Here is a 19,610-nt window from a genome sequence, read left to right on the forward strand (position 1 = left end):
AGCCAACGGGCATCAGTTTTCTACTTAGCGAAGCCCCTGGAAAAAGGCTCTTTCTGCTCCTTTCAATTACTAATTTAGCTCCAGTTGCCTCACCGATGACAATATTTCTGTCACATTATACCAGGCTGAACGCTACGCTATGGGCGTCCTTTTTTATTAATAAGTGGCACTATTTAGCCATGGAAACATCTGTCAGCTTTTCACGACCTTTACTTTCCATTCTGTTCTGCAGTGTTATTAAAAAGTGGGTCCGCCATTAGTGACCTGCAGTCTGTGAAGTGAACCCGCTCTAGTGTGTATCATCATCACCGCACATGAGCGACCGCGCTCCTGCCTCCCGTCAGGTAGGAGCCCGCCTCCAGCTGGGTACGCACTGCGCCTGCGCGTGACCTGCCTGTCCTCGGTCTCTAACCAGTGACGTCACTAGCAACATGGCGGCCTTCAGTGTGGAAGCAGCATGCCGGGCAGTGTTGGGCCGAAGGCTACAAAGCGTCTGGAGGATGACAGAGGTTGCAGAGCGGCAGGTCAGGGCTGTGTTACATGTGTGTTACAGGAATATGTTACATGTCGCCGGGGCTGTGCGCGGTGTGTCGCCGGGGCTGTGCGCGGTGTGTCGCCGGGGCTGTGCGCGGTGTGTCGCCGGGGCTGTGCGCGGTGTGTCGCCGGTGTGTGCGCGGTGTGTCGCCGGGGCTGTGCGCGGTGTGTCGCCGGGGCTGTGCGCGGTGTGTCGCCGGGGCTGTGCGCGGTGTGTCGCCGGGGCTGTGCGCGGTGTGTCGCCGGGGCTGTGCGCGGTGTGTCGCCGGGGCTGTGCGCGGTGTGTCGCCGGGGCTGTGCGCGGTGTGTCGCCGGGCTGCGCCATCACCTCTACATGCCCCATTCGTTTCTTCGATGTAACTCTGCGCCGTGCACTCCGCTCACTTTATAGGGGTGTCCAGGATGAGGAAAACAGCGCCACCTCTGGCCATGTGCTGTGACTTGGCCCCATTGGAGTGAAGGTAGCAAAGCTGCAATACCATGTACAGATCATAGTCAGGGGGCGCTGTTTCTCAAAGAAAGCAGTCATGGTTTTCTCTATCCTGAGCATTTCTTTAAAGGGAATTTTGTCAGTTGATTTTTTTTTTTTTTTATAGGATGCTAATGGTATCCGGAAATAGTGCTCGGGCAGCCCTTTCAGAATATGTAACCCTTATTGCTGTACTTTCTGCTTTTTGTTCTTGCTGTAAATTCTGCACAAGTCAGTCAGACACCAGCTGGTCAAGCGTCTGTAAATGAAAAGTAAATATGCCCCCCACCCCTGCCCACAATCCCACCCAACCCTCTGCACAGAGGTCCGGGATAGTAAATGACACTATAGGGAAAAATGAAACCCCACATGCGCAGGCCTAGAGAGGCATCTCACATGAACAAGATTTTATTATCCCTGATGCCGACACCGAGGGGGTGCAGGGGTAGGGGGGAATATTTACTTTTGATTTACATACCTGTGACTAGTCGGTGCAGGACTGTGAGTTGTGCCGAGCTTCCAGCAAGAAAACAGCACATTCTGCAGCAATAAATGTTACATACCCTGAAGATACCATTATTAGGCTACAAAACCATCACCGGACAAATTCCCATTAACATTCCCATCAGCTCCATTTATCAGGCAGAGAGCAAAAACAGTGTTCTTTTTGTCTCTGTGTAAATAATCTGGTATATTTACGGATGTACCAGAAATGTGCAGTAGGGTTGAGCAAAACGGATCGGACATTTTCAAAAGTCGCCGACTTTCAGCAAAGTCGGGTTTCATGAAACCCGACCCGATCCCACTGTGGGACCGGCCATGCGGTCGGCGATCTTTGCGCCAAAGTCGCGTTTCATATGACGCTTTCCCCGCCATTTTTTTCAGCCAATGAAGGAGTGTGGGCAGCGTGATGACATAGGTGAGAGAGAGAAGAAAAAAAAAAAAAAACCATTGACCTGCATTGGGTTTCGGTTGGCCCCCGACTTTTCACAATAATCGGCCGATTTCACACGATCTGACTTTCGAGACAGTCGGGTTTCACGAGACCCGACTCGATCCTTAAAAAGCAAAAGTCGCTCAACCCTAATGTGCAGTAGTTGCGGGTTCCACCAATGAGAACCGCACATGTCTCGTGACCAGTCAGAATTCCCATACCCTTTTACGCTGCGCACAATGGGGCCCTGGTCTCCCGATGTATGCAAGTCTTACTGGTGGGACCTGCATGTACCATACATATATGGCATATCCTGACAACATGCCAAAATGTACAAATGAGGTGAGATACTCTTTTTATACACCAATCTGACGTGTGAACATACGAGCCTGCAGTAGTTCATTTGTTTGGTGAGGACCGTTCTAAGTGGAGAATGGAAATAATAGTTAAGGCAGTTAGTAATTTGTTCTGAAGATCTCAAATGGTTTTTGGGCTTAACTTAAATTTCTGCAGTTACTTGTTAACTGCATATTGCCCAATTTTGACAATGTTCAATATATGCGTTGTCAGGATTCCCCTCCTTTTCCAGTTTCTTTCCCTGTGGTCAACGTGGTGTACATGATACAATGTACGAGGTGTCTTGGAAGTATTTATATTGGGGAAACTATGCAAAGACTACAAACTAGGATGAATCTACACAGGCACACAATCAGGAATGAAATGGACACGCCTGTGGGAAAACATTTCTCTGGACCTGGACACATTATGACAGACTTAAAAGTCTTAATACTAAAAGGTAATTTTAAGGACCACAGGGAAAGAAAAATTTGGGAATACAAACTAATGAATATGTTTAATTCGTTGACACTAGGACTCAATTTAACACCTGGATTTATGAGTCACTACATGGATACCATTCATACCTCCACCAGATGGACTCCAGATAACTAAAGGCCCCGTCTCACATAGCGAGATCGCTGCTGAGTCAATAGTTTTGTGACGCAACAGCGACCTCAGTAGCGATCTCGCTATGTGTGACACGTACCAGCGATCAGGCCCCTGCTGTGAGATCGCTGGTCGTGTCAGAATGGCCTGGACCTTTTTTTGGTCGTTGAGGTCCCGCTGACATCGCTGAATCGGTGTGTGTGACACCGATCCAGCGATGTCTTCACTGGTAACCAGGGTAAACATCGGGTTACTAAGCGCAGGGCCGCGCTTAGTAACCCGATGTTTACCCTGGTTACCAAAAAAACAAACAGTACATACTCGCCTTTCGGTGTCCCTTGCCGTCTGCTTCCTGCTCTGACTGAGCCGCCGTACAGTGAGAGCGCAGCAGTGACGTCACCGCTGCGCTCTGCTCTCACTGTACGGCGGCTCAGTCAGAGCAGGAAGCAGACGGCAAGGGACACCGAAAGGCGAGTATGTACTGTTTGTTTTTTTTGGTAACCAGGGTAAACATCGGGTTACTAAGCGCGGCCCTGCGCTTAGTAACCCGATGTTTACCCTGGTTACCCGGGTGCTGCAGGGGGACTTCAGCATCGTTGAAGACAGTTTCAACGATGCCGAAGTCGTTCCCCTGATCGTTGGTCGCTGGAGAGAGCTGTCTGTGTGACAGCTCCCCAGCGACCACATAGCGACTTACCAACGATCACGGCCAGGTCGTATCGCTGGTCGTGATCGTTGGTAAATCGCTATGTGAGACGGGGCCTTAAGAACATTATTCACACTGCCTCTCTATTTGTAAGAAAATACCTAATTTGATTACCTTGGCTTATCTATGGACTCCTCACACTTCCCACCCCCTAACAAATGTCCTCCTGTAGTATTCTTTAAATGTTGTGCTTGTTTCTTATATCTATTTGTAATTCTTACCTGAAGAAGGAGCCACTGTGCTATGAAAGCTTGCAAACATATTATTTTCTGGTTAGCCAATAAAGGTATCACTCCTAGAATACTTCTGTCATCATTGGGCAGAAAAGTATCCACATCAATTCTAAATGAACCTAATTACTGGACACCTTGTAATAAAGTGAAAAATCCCACCTAGGTAAATCAACCCATGAAATCCTGATTAGAAAGAATGTAATACCGGAGATCAGCAATGGTGGATGGGTAAAGATTAGTGATGAGCGAATATACTCGTTACTCGAGATTTCTCGAGCATGCTCGGGGGTCCTCCGAGTATTTTTTAGTGCTCAGAGTTTTCGTTTTTAGCGCCGCAGCTGAATGATTTACATCTGTTAGCCAGCATAAGTACATGTGGGGATACCCTAGCAACCAGGCAACCCCCACATGTTCTTATGCTGGCTATCAGATGTAAATCATTCAGCTGCGGCAAGAAAAACTAAAACTCCAAGCACTAAAAAATACTCGGAGGACCCCCGAGCATGCTCGAGAAATCTCGAGTAACGAGTATATTCGTTCATCACTAGTAAAGATATTACCTATAGTGTCACACGACAGCAGGCAATACCAGGACCCGGTGCCAGAAACAGTGCCGACCTAGGGACCCTCCTCGCCCCAACGCGCGTTTCGCGCTAGCTTCTTCCGGGGGCGTCCTCATTCTCATGGACGGCACCATGGAATTAATGGTGCTATATATAATAATAATTTTATAGGACATTTCATAACTTTCCCAAATTCTTATGAAAAAAATATTCTCCACAAACTGTATTGAACTACTGTACCCATTTTCTTATATATTTTAGGTGTCGGAGTCGGTCCATTTTATTCCGACTCCACCAAAATGGGCTCCGACTACGACTTCAAAGCCCTGCTGCCGACTTTAACTCAAAAATATTACCCGGATCCGTACATTCCTCAACCAATAATCTGCAAAAACCCTAGTACATGCCCTCATTATCTCCCGCCTTGACCACTGCAACCTTCTGCTGTGTGGCCTCCCCTCTAACACTCTCCCAACCCTACAATCTATTCTAAACTCTGCTGTCCGACTAATCCACCTGTCCCCCCTGCTATTCCCCGACCTCTCCCCCTCTGTCAATCCCTGCACTGGCTCCCCATTACTCAGACTCCAGTTCAAAACCCTAACCATGACGTACAAAGCCATCCACAACCTGTCTCCTCCATACATCTGTGACCTCGTCTCCCGGTACCTACCAGCACGCAACCTCCGATCCTCACAAGATCTCCTTCACGACTCCCCTCTTCTTCCCACAACCTCATACAAGATTTCTCCAGCGCATCCCCCATCCTCTGGAACTCTCTACCCCAAAAGAGACTCTCGCCTACTTTGGAAACCTTCAAAAGGAACATGAAGACCTACCTCTTCCGACAAGCCTACAACCTGCAGTAACCACCTACCCACCAAACCGCTACATGACCAGCTCTGCCATTACCTAGTGTATCCTCACCTGTCCTTTGTAGATTGTGAGCCCTCACAGGGTCCTCTCTCCTGTACCAGTCGTGACTTGTATTGTTTAACCCCTTTCTGACATGTGACGTACTATCCTGTCGAGGTGGGGTGGGCCCATATGCCCACCGACGGGATAGTACGTCATAGCTATCGGCCGCGCTCACGGCTGCAGAGCAGCTGGGTGTCAGCTGACATCCGGGACTATGTGTCAGGAACGGTCACGGACCGCTCCTGGCACATTAACCCCCAAAACACTGCGATCAAACATAGGGAAGCATCGCGCAGGGAGGGGGCTCCCTGCGGGCTTTCCTGAGACCCTCGGTACAATGCGATGTGCTCGCGTTGTACCGAGCGTCTCCTCCCTGCAGGCCCCAAATCCAAAATGGCCGCAGGGCTGTATCTGGGTCCTGCAGGGAGGTGGCTGCTCAGAGCAGGCGCCGGGAAGCTTCTCTGCAGTGCACGTCAGATCGCTGATCTGACACAGTGCTCTGTAGAGTGTCATATCAGCGATCTTACACTATAACATGATGCCCCCTCTGGAGCAATGTTATAGTGTAAAAAAAAATATATATATTCAGATGTGTAAAAAAAAATAAAAAAAAAATTCCTAAATAGAAAAAAAATAAATATATATATATATATATATATATATATATATATATATATATATATATATATATATATATATATATATATATTAGTTCCCATAAATACGTTTCTTTATCTAAATTAAAAAAAAAACAATAAAAGTACACATTTAGTATCGCTGCGTTCGTAACGACTTGACCTTTAAAACTGTCCCACTAGTTAACCCCTTCAGTGAACACCGTAAAAAAAGGCAAAAAACAACGCTTTATTATCATACCGCCGAAAGTGGAATAACACGCGATCAAAAAGACGGATATAAATAACCATGGTACCGCTGAAAACGTCATCTTGTCCCGCAAAAAACAAGCTGCCATACGGCATCATCAGCGAAAAAATAAAAAAGTTATAGTCCTCAGAATAAAGCGATGCAAAAATAATAATAATAATTTTACCCTTCGCCACGACAGCACCCCACATGAGAGAGAGGGATCCGCCCCATAGGAACAGGAAACCTACAGAATAAAAGGAGGCGGTCCCCTCTCCTCCTCAGTTTAGGTTTCCTGTTCCTACAGGGACCCAGCTTACCTACAGATGAAGAGGATCCCTGGGCCATGCACCCGCCTGCGTCGGTCTCTGTGGGAACGGCAGGGGCTGCGGTTCCAGAAGCAGCGGCGGGGGAGCCCCTGCTTGCAGCCTCCCCCCTCGTCTGGCCAAACATCCACGGTCCGGGTCCGGTCACCGTGGGTCCGCCCGGCACCGTGAGGACGCGCGCGCTGCTGCGGCCGGCTTAATATCCCCAGCCGCCGCATGGTGAGTGAGAGCGGCGCGTCTAACCCGGAAGTCGCTGGAGCACTTCCGGGTTGGTCCGGGGAGGCAGGAGAATGGGCGGCAAATTTAAAAAGGCAGCGCTAGCGTCGGGCCGGTGTGTGTAAGATGGCTTCACCGGCCGACGATGCGCACTTGCCCGCAGTGCAACAGCGTTCTCCCAGCAAGGAGAGAAGCGCTAGGAGCAGCACAAAGAGTTGTGGTCGACCTCCAGAGAAGGGTTCTACCACCAAACGAAATCCGCCTCCAGAACCGGTACCTGTCAGCTTCACTGGGTGAGTTTTTGAAAGAGTCTCTACCTATATGCTGATATATGTTCCTCCTGTATCTTTCCTAGACTAAGAAAAGGACACACAAATCCAAGCACAAGGAATGTGCTTTATGTACGCAGCCCCTCCCGGATGATTATGTTAAAAAACTGTGTTCGGAGTGTATCATGCAAACCTTACGGCAGGAAAACATAATGACTCCATCAGATGTCAGAGCTATAATCCGGGAAGAAATGCAGGGGTTGGCGCAGACTAGTACCACCAGTACCCGTCAGCTTAGTAGGTCCAAATCTCCGGTCAGTTCACAGTCAGAGGACGTATGTATATCCTCAGGCGAAGCGGAATCCCAGCCGAGCTCATCCGAGACTGAAGGGGGACTTTGTCTTCCCAACAGCAGTGTGGACAATTTAATAAAATCCGTCAGAAGCACGATGGGGTGCTCAGATGAGAAAGAAAGTAAATCGGCTCAGGACATCATGTTCGCGGGGTTAGGACAGAGGAAACGTAGGTCCTTCCCCGTCATAAAAGCTATTAAAGAAATAGTAAAAAAAGAGTGGGATAAGCAAAATAGAGGTTTTCTACCATCATCCTCTAAAAGACGCTATCCCTTCAGCGACGAGGAGTTAAATACCTGGTCGAAGGTGCCGAAAGTGGATGCCGCTGTAGCCTCCACAACCAAACAGTCGGTCCTACCGGTGGAGGATTCAGGAGTCCTGACAGACCCGCTGGACCGTAAAGCGGAAGCTTTACTAAAAAGGTCATGGGAAGCCAACACGGGGGCGTTCAGGCCCGCCATATCTAGCACCTGCACTGCGAGGTCACTACTAGTGTGGATGGAGCAACTGGAGGAACAGATTAGAGGTAGAACTTCGAGAGAGTCAGTCCTGCCGAAATTCCCTCTAATCAAGGAAGCAGTAGCATTCCTGGCTGATGCCTCTGTGGATTCGCTACGCCTAGCAGCCAGGTCAGCCGGCCTAGTGAACACAGCCCGGCGAGCACTCTGGCTAAAGAACTGGAAAGGGGACGCACAGGCCAAAGCAAAACTTTGTGCGATCCCCTGCCAGGGTGAGTTTCTTTTCGGAAAAACGCTGGATGAGCTCCTGAGTAAAGCAGGAGAAAGGAAAAAAGGCTTCCCTAACCAGTATCTTCCATCCTACAGGAGAGCCTTCAAAAGACGTCCCTTTACCAGGAACAAGCCGTTCGAACAAAGGGAGCGATGGGAGTCGAAGGACCCGAAGCAAAAAGGTGCCTTTTTTAGCGGGTCCCATAACCCGAAACGTAAATACCGCTAACCAGGAGGTAGGCGGCAGATTAAAATTCTTCCTCCCCAGATGCGAACAAATAACATCCAGCCAGTGGATTCTGGACATTGTACAATACGGCCTAAAATTGGATTTTGACCGAATCCCTTGGGATTCCTTTATAGTAACATCTCCAAAAGGTCAAGACCAACAAAGGGCTCTGGAATCAGAGATCCTATCTCTTCTGTCTAAAAAAGTCCTGATAGAAGTTCCCCAGGATCAAGAAGGGAAGGGGTTCTATTCCCCTTTATTCTTGATCAATAAGCCTGATGGTTCATTTAGAACCATCATAAACCTCAAGAGATTAAACGCCTTCCTGCGTAATCATACCTTCAAAATGGAATCCATTAGTTCAACCATAAAACTCTTGTTTCCTAGGTGTGTCATGGCCGGAATAGACTTAAAGGATGCCTATTATCATCTTCCCATACATGCCGAACATCAAAAGTATCTAAGGGTAGCAATCATCCTGGAAGGACAGGTTCGTCACTTTCAGTATGTTGCAATGCCATTTGGGCTTTCTATGGCTCCCCGCGTCTTCACTAAGGTGATATTAGAAGTGATGGCTCATCTACGTCAACGAGATACCTTGATAATACCCTACCTAGATGACTTTCTAGTGGTGGGAAACTCTATGCTCCAGTGTAAAACCCGTCTATCTAATACGATCTCGTCCCAACAGGAGTTAGGTTGGATCGTCAACTTCGAGAAATCCCGGCTGGATCCAGAAACCGTCCAGACATTTCTAGGAATCCAGCTAGACTCCGTAAGTCAGAGATGCTTCCTCCCCCAGGCAAAGAAACTGACTATACAATCAAGGGTATCAGACGCAATACGCAACCCCTACATGACACTAAGGAAGGGCATGTCTTTGCTGGGGTCATTATCATCATGTATCCCTGCTGTACCATGGGCACAATTTCATACTCGATACAATTACAGTATGAGGTATTGTCGGCTCAGGGAAAAGACGGACATCTAGAAAGCAGAATATCTCTTTCCAAAGATGTCTTAGAATCACTATCCTGGTGGCTAGACATGGACCACCTCTCAGAGGGTGTGCCATGGATAATAGACCCGTCTAAAATAATTACCACCGACGCCAGCCCTATTGGGTGGGGAGCACATATGAAAGACAGTCTGGCCCAAGATACTTGGGACCAGGCAGAATTGTCATGTTCCTCCAATTGGAAGGAGCTAAAAGCGGTAGAATATGCCTTAAATCACTTTCTTCCGCAGATTCAAGGAGCAAATGTAAGAATTTACTCGGACAATTCCACCACAGTGGCATATGTGAACCGTCAAGGTGGTACAAGGTCAGGAAGTCTAATGACCATAGCTGCAGACATCTTCCAGCTGGCAGAGACTCATCTAACATCCCTAACAGCCCTGCACATCAGAGGTGTAGAGAACATCAGGGCAGACTACCTCAGCCGAAACGAGTTACGTCAAGGGGAATGGACCTTAAACAGATCCATATTCAGTATGATAACAGAATCATGGGGGATACCACAAATCGACCTATTTGCCACAAGAGACAACCGGCAAGTAAGAAGGTTCGCTTCCCTGAACGCCATGGATCACCCAGATATGTTGGACTCTCTCCACCATCCTTGGAGGTTCCAGCTGGCATACGCCTTTCCTCCGATGTCTCTGATTCCACTAGTGATCAGAAAAATCAGGAGGGAACAAGCAAGAGTGATCCTCATTGCACCATTCTGGCCGAAAAGACCATGGTTCTCTTGTCTCCAGACCATGTGCCTATGCGATCCATGGATTCTCCCATCAGACAAGAAACTGCTGTCCCAAGGCCCCTTTTTCCACCCGCAAGTGAAAGGTCTTCACTTGACGGCGTGGAATTTGAGAGGCAACTACTAAGATCAAGAGGGTTCTCAGCAGAACTAGTAAACACCCTCTTATTGAGCAGGAAAAGATCTACCACCCTGATATATAGTAGGGTATGGAATAAATTCTTAGACTTTTACACGGTACCGTTCACTAAGCAAGTTCCAGTCACACCTATTCTAGAGTTCTTGCAAAAAGGCCGAGAGTTGGGGTTATCTGTAAATACCTTAAGAGTTCAGGTCTCGGCATTGGGAGCCCTATATGGATGCAATATAGCAGCTAATAGGTGGATCTCCAGATTCATAAAATCTTGTGAACGTAGTAAACCGGTCCATATTCCCCGTCTACCTCCGTGGGATTTAAATCTAGTGCTAGAAGCCTTAACCAGCTCCCCATTTGAGCCACTAGATTCAATACCTTTAAAAGTCCTGACATATAAAGTAGCCCTCTTGGTAGCCCTAACCTCAGCTAGACGGGTTAGCGACATCCAGGCCCTATCAGTAGACCCACCTTTCTTACTGATATTCCATGATCGGATAGTCCTAAAACCAGACCCCTCATACCTCCCTAAGGTAGCGTCCACCTACCACAGGTCCCAAGAGATATTTCTCCCTTCCTTTTTTGATTCACCTGTAACTCCAGAACAGCATAAATTCCACACCTTAGATGTCAGAAGAGCCATCCTGACCTATATAGAAAGGTGTCAGACATGGAGGGAGAGTAGGGCTCTGTTTATCTCCTTTCAGGGCCACAAGAAAGGACATGGGGTCACGAGAGCTACCATATCTCGATGGATCAGAGATGCTATCTGCTTGGCCTATACGTCAAAAGGCGAGATTCCTCCAGTGGGTATTAAAGCGCATTCAACACGAGCCATGGCTTCCTCCTGGGCGGAACAAGCGGATGTACCGATCCATTTAATATGTAAGGCCGCAACTTGGTCTACACCTTCTACCTTTTACAACCATTATAGACTTGATCTATCTGCATCTTCTGATCTGACCTTTGGGAGAGCTGTTCTTAATACAGTAATCCCACCCAAATAATGAATCTCTGAAAATCTCTCATGTGGGGTGCTGTCGTGGCGAAGGGTAAAAAGCCAGATTACTCACCGGTAATGCTCTTTTAATGAGTCCACGACAGCACCCATTTACTACCCTCCCTAAGTTATGCACAGCTCTTCCTTTTAAATTCACAAATAATGGTTGTATAGAGTTTAAGATATTTTGCTGAATAAGAATTAATACTAAAGCTTTTGCGGTTCCCTTTTTGTACTCTGTAAACTAAACTGAGGAGGAGAGGGGACCGCCTCCTTTTATTCTGTAGGTTTCCTGTTCCTATGGGGCGGATCCCTCTCTCTCATGTGGGGTGCTGTCGTGGACTCATTAAAAGAGCATTACCGGTGAGTAATCCGGCTTTTTTTTCAGTAAGGCTACTTTCACACTAGCGTCGTGCACTGCACGTCGCTATGCGTCATTTTGGAGAAAAAACGCATCCTGCAAAAGTGCTTGCAGGATGCATTTTTTCTCCATAGACTTTAATTAACGACGCAGTGCGACGCATTGCCACACGTCGCAACCGTCGTCGGACCATCGCCACCAAAACGTTGCTTGTAACCCCGCCTCCCCGCACCTCACAATGGGGCAGCTGATGCGTTGAAAAACAGCATCCGCTGCCCCCGTTGTGCGGCGCTTCCACAGCTAGCGTCGGTGCGCCGACGTGATGTGCAGCGCACGACGCTAGTGTGGAAGTAGCCTAAAATAGTTTTTATCGTATAAAAGCGCCAAAACATAAAAAAAGATATAAATGAGGTATCACTGTTATCGTACTGACCCGAAGAATAAAACTGCTTTATCAAGTTTACCAAACGCAGAACGGTATAAATGCCTCCCCCTCCAAAAAAAAAAATAAATTCATGAATAGCTGGTTTTTGTTCATTCTGCCTCACAAAAATCGGAATAAAAAGCGATCAAAAAATGTGACGTGCCCGTAAATGTTACCAATATAAACATCAACGGGTCATTCCATGTCAAGTGAACCAATGATTTTTACCACTATATTTTTAATTCTTTTGAGATTTTGTTATTTGGTAATAGTGTGTCAGAGAATGCAAAATGTGAAGAAGAAAAAATTCTAGATATTTTTTTTTTTTATTGATTTTCAAAGTTCGGAAAAAGTGTGAATTTCGGTGTTTCCTGCCTTTACATTTCTCCCCATAACTCAGGCTAGAAAATAGATAGAGAAACAAAATAAACACCATTCTACTCAGAACGGTACAGGCTTTCACCAGATATGTCACAAGAGTATCAAAATACAAGCTGGGATCGTGATGGGATCATATTTTAAAAAATAAAACTATTACCGTGTCAGTTCAAAAATCTTGATTTCAGATCTGTTCAGCCTGTGGTCTAACAATGTGGGGTCTAGATTTGCCAAATAATCCATGATTGCTAGATATTACTGTATTATTTTATTATGTTACAGCTTAGAAGCAGGAGAGGACAGAGGAGAAGCTTTGTTAGGGCCCAACCTGAGAATGAGCAGGGGTAGACGGTGACTGCAGAGCAGATGACAGGTCAGCAGCTCAAGCCTCCAGAGGCCATATTCACACCAAATCTTATCACCCAGGCAACTCCTCAAATGGAGGGAGAAAAATACTCTTAACCCCTTCATGACCCAGCCTATTTTGACCTTAATGACCTGGCCATTTTTTGCAATTCTGACCAGTGTCCCTTTATGAGGTAATAACTCAGCCACGCTTCAACGGATCCTAGCGATTCTGAGATTGTTTTTTCGTGACATATTGGGCTTCATGTTAGTGGTAAATTTAGGTCGATAATTTCTGCGTTTATTCGTGAAAAAAATGGAAATTTGGCGAAAATTTTGAAAATTTCGCAATTTTCACATTTTGAATTTTTATTCTGTTAAACCAGAGAGTTATGTGACACAAAATAGTTAATAAATAACATTTCCCACATGTCTACTTTACATCAGCACAATTTTGGAAACAACATTTTTTTTTTGCTAGGATGTTATAAGGGTTAAAATTTGACCAGTGATTTCTCATTTTTACAACAAAATTTACAAAACCGTTTTTTTTAGGGACCACCTCACATTTGAAGTCAGTTTCAGGGTTCTATATGGCTGAAAATACCCAAAAGTGACACCATTCTAAAAACTGCACCCCTCAAGGTGCTCAAAACCACATTCAAGAAATTTATTAACCCTTCAGGTGCTTCACAGCAGCAGAAGCAACACGGAAGGAAAAAATGAACATTTAACTTTTTAGTCACAAAAATGATCTTTTAGCAACAATTTTGTTATTTTCCCAAGGGTAAAAGGAGAAACTGGACCACGAAAGTTGTTGTCCAATTTGTCCTGAGTACGCTGATACCTCATATGTGGGGGTAAACCACTGACTGGGCGCACGGCAGGGCTCGGAAGGGAAGGAGCGCCATTTGACTTTTTGAATGAAAAATTGGCTCCAATCTTTAGCGGACACCATGTCGCGTTTGGAGAGCCCCCGTGTGCCTAAACATTGGAGCTCCCCAACAAGTGACCCCATTTTGGAAACTAGACGCCCCAAGGAACTTATCTAGATGCATAGTGAGCACTTTAAACCCCCAGGTGCTTCACAAACTGATCCGTAAAAATGAAAAAGTACTTTTTTTCACAAAAAAATTATTTTAGCCTCAATTTTTTCATTTTCACATAGGCAACAGGATAAAATGGATCCTAAAATTTGTTGGGCAATTTCTCCTGAGTACGCCGATACCTCATATGTGGGGGTAAACCACTGTTTGTGCGCAAGGCTCGGAAGGGAAGGCGCACCATTTGACTTTTTGAATGGAAAATTAGCTCCAATCGTTAGCGGACACCATGTCGCGTTTGGAGAGCCCCTGTGTGCCTAAACATTGGAGCTCCCCCACAAGGGACCCCATTTTGGAAACTAGACGCCCCAAGGAACTTAGCTAGATGCATAATGAGCACTTTAAACCCCCAGGTGCTTCAGAAGTTTATAACGCAAAGCCGTGAAAATAAAAAATAATTCTTCTTTCCTCAAAAATGTTTTTTTAGCCCGGAATTTTTTAATTTTCCCAAGGGTAGCAGGAGAAATTTGACCCCAAGAGTTGTTGTCCAGTTTCTCCTGAGTACGCTGATACCCCATATGTGGGGGTAAACCACTGTTTGGGCACATTCCGGGGCTCGGAAGTGAAGTAGTGACGTTTTGAAATGCAGATGTTGATGGAATGCTCTGCAGGAATCACGTTGCGTTTGCAGAGCCCCTGATGTGCCTAATCAGTAGAAACCCTCCACAAGTGACCCCATTTTGGAAACTAGACCCCCAAAGGAACTTATCTAGATGTGTGGTGAGCACTTTGAACCCCCAAGTGCTTCACAGAAGTTTATAACGCAGAGCCGTGAAAATAAAAAATCATTTTTCTTTCCTCAAAAATAATTTTTTAGCCCGCAATTTTTTATTTTCCCAAGAGTTACAGGAGAAATTGGACCCCAAAAGTTGTTGTCCAGTTTCTCCTGAGTACGCTGGTACCTCATATGTGGGGGTAAACCACTGTTTGGGCACACGTCTGGGCTCGGAAGGGAGATAGCACCATTTGACTTTTTCAATGCAAGATTGGCTGGAATCAATGGTGGCGCCATGTCGAGTTTGGAGACCCACTGATGTGCCTAAACAGTGGAAACCCCTCAATTCTAACTCAAACACTAACCCCAACACAACCCTAACCGCAACACACCCCTAACCCTAGTCTTAACCCTAATTCCAACCCTAACCCTAAGGCTATGTGCCCACGTTGCGGATTTGTGGGCAGATTTTTCGGCACCGTTTTTGAAAAATCTGCAGGTAAAACGCACTGCGCTTTACCTACGGATTTACCGCGGATTTCCAGTGTTTTTTGTGCGAATTTCACCTGCGGATTCCTATTATGGAGCAGGTGTAAAACACTGCGGAATCCGCATAAAGAATTGACATGCTGCGGAAAATACAACGCAGCGTTTCCGCGCTGTATTTTCCGCACCATGGGCACAGCGGATTTGGTTTTCCATAGGTTTACGTGGTACTGTAACCGTGATGGAAAACTGCTATGAATCCGCAGCCAAATCCGCACCGTGTGCACATAGCCTAATTCTAACCCTAATTCCAACCCTAGCCCTAATTCTAACTCTAATTCTAACCCTAGCCCTAAGTGCAACCCTAGCCCTAAGTGCAACCCTAGCCCTAAGTGCAACCCTAGCCCTAAGTGCAACCCTAGCCCTAAGTGCAACCCTAGCCCTAAGTGCAACCCTAGCCCTAAGTGCAACCCTAGCCCTAAGTGCAACCCTAGCCCTACCCCTACCCCTAATGGAAAAACAAAAATAAATATATTTTCTGTACTTTATTATTGTCCCTACCTATAGGAGTGATAAAGGGGGGGTTTATTTACTATTTTTTTTATTTTGATCGCTGTGATAGAACTTATCACAGCGATCAAAATGTACAGGGAACGAATCTGCCGGCCGGCAGATTCGGCGGACGCACTGCGCATGCGCCCGCCATTTTTCCAAGATGGCGGCGCCCATGCGAGAAGACGGAGGACACCGGAACTAGGTAAGTATGGGGGGGAGCGATCGGACAGCGGGGGGGACGGAGGGGAGGACGGGGGAGGGGCGGAGGTGAGAGGAAGGCGTTTAGAACAGGACGGAGGGGTAGGGAACACTGACGGCGGCTGCAGATCGCCGCCGCCAGTCGGTGGGGGGGCCAGATCGGGGTCTCCAGCCATGGCAGATGCTATTGCAGCATCGGCCATGGCTGGATTGTAATATTTCACCAATTTTCATAGGTGAAATATTACAGATTGCTCTGATTGGCTGTTTCACTTTCAACAGCCAATCAGAGCGATCGTAGCCACGGGGGGGCGAAGCCACCCCCCCTGGGCTGTAGCACCACTCCCCCTGTCCCTGCATGTCGGGTGAAATTGGAGTTAACCCTTTCACCCGGCCTGCAGGGACGCGATCCGGCTATGACGCATATGCTGCATCACAGGTCGGATTGGCACAGGTTTTCATGACGCATACGCTGCGTCAAAGGTCGGGAAGGGGTTAACATCCAGTTCATGTATTGTACAAACCAGGACAACGAAGAGGAGGAAAACATCGGTTACAGGAAGCAGAACCCATCACAGGGACTCAGCAATATCACACTGTCATCCCATGTAGTGGAAATAAAGACAGTGACGTCCATGACGTGGTAGAAGGCGGCACAAGATCGGCAATGGATGACAGAACTGGTGATGTGACCTGTGAATATGATCAGCGCTGGTGGCGGCTACTGGACTCTCGAAAGACTCTCTTCTGCACCTTCTGGTCCAGCGCCATCCTTTGTGTATCCAAGAAAATCAGACATTGTAAAAGTTACAAAAATCAGATATTAACTCAGGTGGAGCCGGACACCATGACAGGCCGGACATACTCCGACACAGAAGGAAATGGCCATTGCTAGTGAGCGCTTATGGGCAAGATGACATTTCATCCTCTAGAAGGGACACATTGATGATAACAGGCCAGTGTAAAAACCTACTATTAATTGTTTGATTAGTTCATATTTTATAGAACGAGGATTTATCTGCTGGACTATTCTTCTTAAACACTTCATAAATGACATGTTTAGTGATATAGAAAAAAAATTGTTCCATGTATAAATAGGTGGTAGAAATATTGGTTCTTTTAATCTTGTTTTTAACATATAATTAGGATCAGACTGTATTTAGAAAACCACACTTGAGGATATGATCACCTTTTATCTTTTGGCTTGTTCAATGAATTCAGGTTGAAAATGCTGAGCAAGTTGTGTTATGATGATTAAGATTTATTTATTCTGGCACTTCGTTATTTGTTTTTGTGTTTCTTTATTGTTACATATAAATGTTGAATGCAATAAGTTGTAATTTGAAAAGAAAAAAGGAAGAAACTCACACAAACATAAAATCAGATGATTCAAGGCTTAAAAAAAAATACAAATTTGATAGATCCCAAGTTGAATCCCTGTACAAATATAAACAAGGACACGAGTAACACACATGCATGTTTTCACAATTTTAAAACATAAGTTTTTTTCAGAATTGCGCATCAAAATGTTTAATTTGATTTCTCCAAAACAAAATATAAAGAAACATAGTCTTGTGACATATCAAATGAAAGCCGGTACCATTCTGAGAAAAATGATGCCTCTCCCACCTCTATATATTAATTCTAGCCCGAGATATGATAAAAAAAAGTAAAGCCATACCAGGCCAAAATCCGCGCTTTTTCAAAACTTTAAAAATCTGTAAAAAATGAACTGATGAAGAAAAAAATTCTAAACTTTTAATTTGTAATTAACTAAAGTTGTACTTCATAAAAACAAAAAATAAAAAAAATCTAAAGACGTAAGGTAAAAAAAATATTCATATTTGGATCACTTGATATGGAATGACCCCAACTCGTCCTGCAAAAAACAAGACCTCACATGACTCTGTGGACCAAAATATGGAAAAATTATAGCTCTCAAAATGTGGTAACGCAAAAAATATTTTTTGCAATAAAAAGCGTCTTTTAGTGTGTGACGGCTGCCAATCATAAAAATCCGCTAGAAAACCCGCTATAAGGCCATGTTCACACTTTGCGGGTGACCTCTGCGGGTTCTCCCGCAGCGGATTTGATAAATCTGCAGGGCAAAACCGCTGCGGTTATCCCTGCAGATTTATCGCGGTTTGTTCCGCGGTTTCCGCTGCGGGTTTCCGCCTATACTATTGATGCTGCATATGCAGCAATATGCAGCATCAGTAGTAATGTTAAAAATAATAAAAATCAGTTATACTCACCCTCTGATGTCCGGATCTCCTCGGCGCTGCACCCGGCGGTCCGGTTCCAAAGATGATGTGCGAGAAGGACCCTTCGTGACGTCACGGTCATGTGACCGCGACGTCACGGTCATGTGACCGCGACGTCACCGCAGGTCCTGTTCGCACAGCAACTCTGACCGGCCGGCCGCTTGCAGCGCTGAGAGGTGAGTATAACATGATTTTTTATTTTTATTCTTTTTTTTACCCCAAATATGGTTCCCAGGGCCTGGAGGAGAGTCTCCTCTCCTCCACCCCGGGTACCACCCGCACATTATCCGCTTACTTCCCGCAACGTGGGCACAGCTCCATGCGGGAAGTAAGCGGTTCAATGCATTCCTATTATTATTATTATTATTGTTTATTTATATAGCACCATTAATTCCATGGTGCTGTACATGAGAAGGGGTTACATCAAAATACAAATATCACTTACAGTAAACAAAACTAACAATGACAGACTGGTACAGCGGGAAGAGGACCCTGCCCTTGCGGGCTTACAATCTACAGGATTGTGGGGAAGGAGACAGTAGGTCAAGGGTTGCAGTAGCTCCAGTGGTGTTGAGGTGGCCGTGTAGTCTTTACAGGCTGTAAGCTTCTTTGAAGAGATGGGTTTTCAGGTTTCTTTTGAAGGATCCAAAAGTAGTGGATATATGGGTGCAGAATCGCAGCGATTCTGCACAAAGAAGTGACATGCTGCGGGTTTTAAACCGCTGCGTTTCTGCGCGTTTTTTCCCGCAGCATGTGCACAGCGGTTTGCGGTTTCCATAGGGTTTACATGTAAATGGAAACGCTATGGAAACTGCTGCGGACCCGCAGCATCAAAATCGCGGCGGTTCCGCGGTAAAAACCGCAAAGTGTGAACATGGCCTAAATAGTAAATCAAACCCCCCTTCATCACCCCCTTAGTTAGGGAAAAATTAAAAAAATGTATTTATTTCCATTTTCCCATTAGGGTTAGGGTTGGGGCTAGGGTTTGGATTACATTTATGGTTGGGGTTAGGGGTGTGTCAGGCTTAGGGGTGTGGTTAGGGGTGTGGCTGGGGTTAGGGGTGTGGTTGGGATTAGGGTTAGGGATGTGTTTGGGTTAGGGTTTCAGTTAGAATTGGGGGTTTCCACTGTTTAGGCACATCAGGGCTCTCCAAACGCAACATGGTGTCCCATCTTAATTCCAGTCAATTTTGCATTGAAAAGTCAAACGGCGCTCCTTCCCTTCCGAGCTCTGCCATGCACCCAAACAGTGGTTTACCCCCACATATGGGGTATCTGCGTACTCAGGACAAATTGCACAACAACTTTTGGGGTCCAATTTCTTCTCTTACCTTTGGGAAAGTAAAATAATTGGGGGCGAAAAGATCATTTTTGTGAAATAAAATGATTATTTTTACGGCTCTGCATTATAAACTTCTGTGAAGCACTTGGTGGGTCAAAGTGCTCACCACACATCTAGATAAGTTCCTTAGGGGGTCTAGTTTCCAAAATGGTGTCACTTGTGGGGGGTTTCAATGTTTAGGCACATCAGGGGCTCTTCAAACGCAACATGGCGTCCCATCTCAATTCCAGTCAATTTTGCATTGAAAAAGTCAAATGGC

At 46.0% G+C, this 19,610-nt stretch overlaps 2 protein-coding genes across 2 annotated transcripts in view; both read left to right on the plus strand.

Annotated features, from left to right (window-relative positions):
- Nucleotides 1-266: 266 nt before the first annotated feature.
- OXA1L (OXA1L mitochondrial inner membrane insertase) overlaps nt 267-19,610 on the plus strand; it is a 39,182-nt gene continuing 19,838 nt past the window's right edge. Inside the window, exon 1 of the mRNA XM_077298811.1 lies at nt 267-524. Coding sequence (XP_077154926.1) covers nt 432-524 — 93 coding nt within the window. The 5' untranslated portion in view covers nt 267-431. The remainder of the gene's footprint in view (nt 525-19,610) is intronic.
- On the plus strand, nt 7,829-12,588 carry LOC143793653 (uncharacterized). Its single transcript, XM_077280710.1, has 3 exons — nt 7,829-8,060; nt 8,155-8,985; nt 12,569-12,588. Exons 1-3 carry the CDS (start codon nt 7,829-7,831, stop codon nt 12,586-12,588), a joined length of 1,083 nt encoding a protein of 360 aa, XP_077136825.1.

The sequence above is a fragment of the Ranitomeya variabilis genome, chromosome 1 (genome assembly GCF_051348905.1).
Source record: "Ranitomeya variabilis isolate aRanVar5 chromosome 1, aRanVar5.hap1, whole genome shotgun sequence".
In the NCBI taxonomy this organism is placed as follows: Eukaryota; Metazoa; Chordata; class Amphibia; order Anura; family Dendrobatidae; genus Ranitomeya; species Ranitomeya variabilis.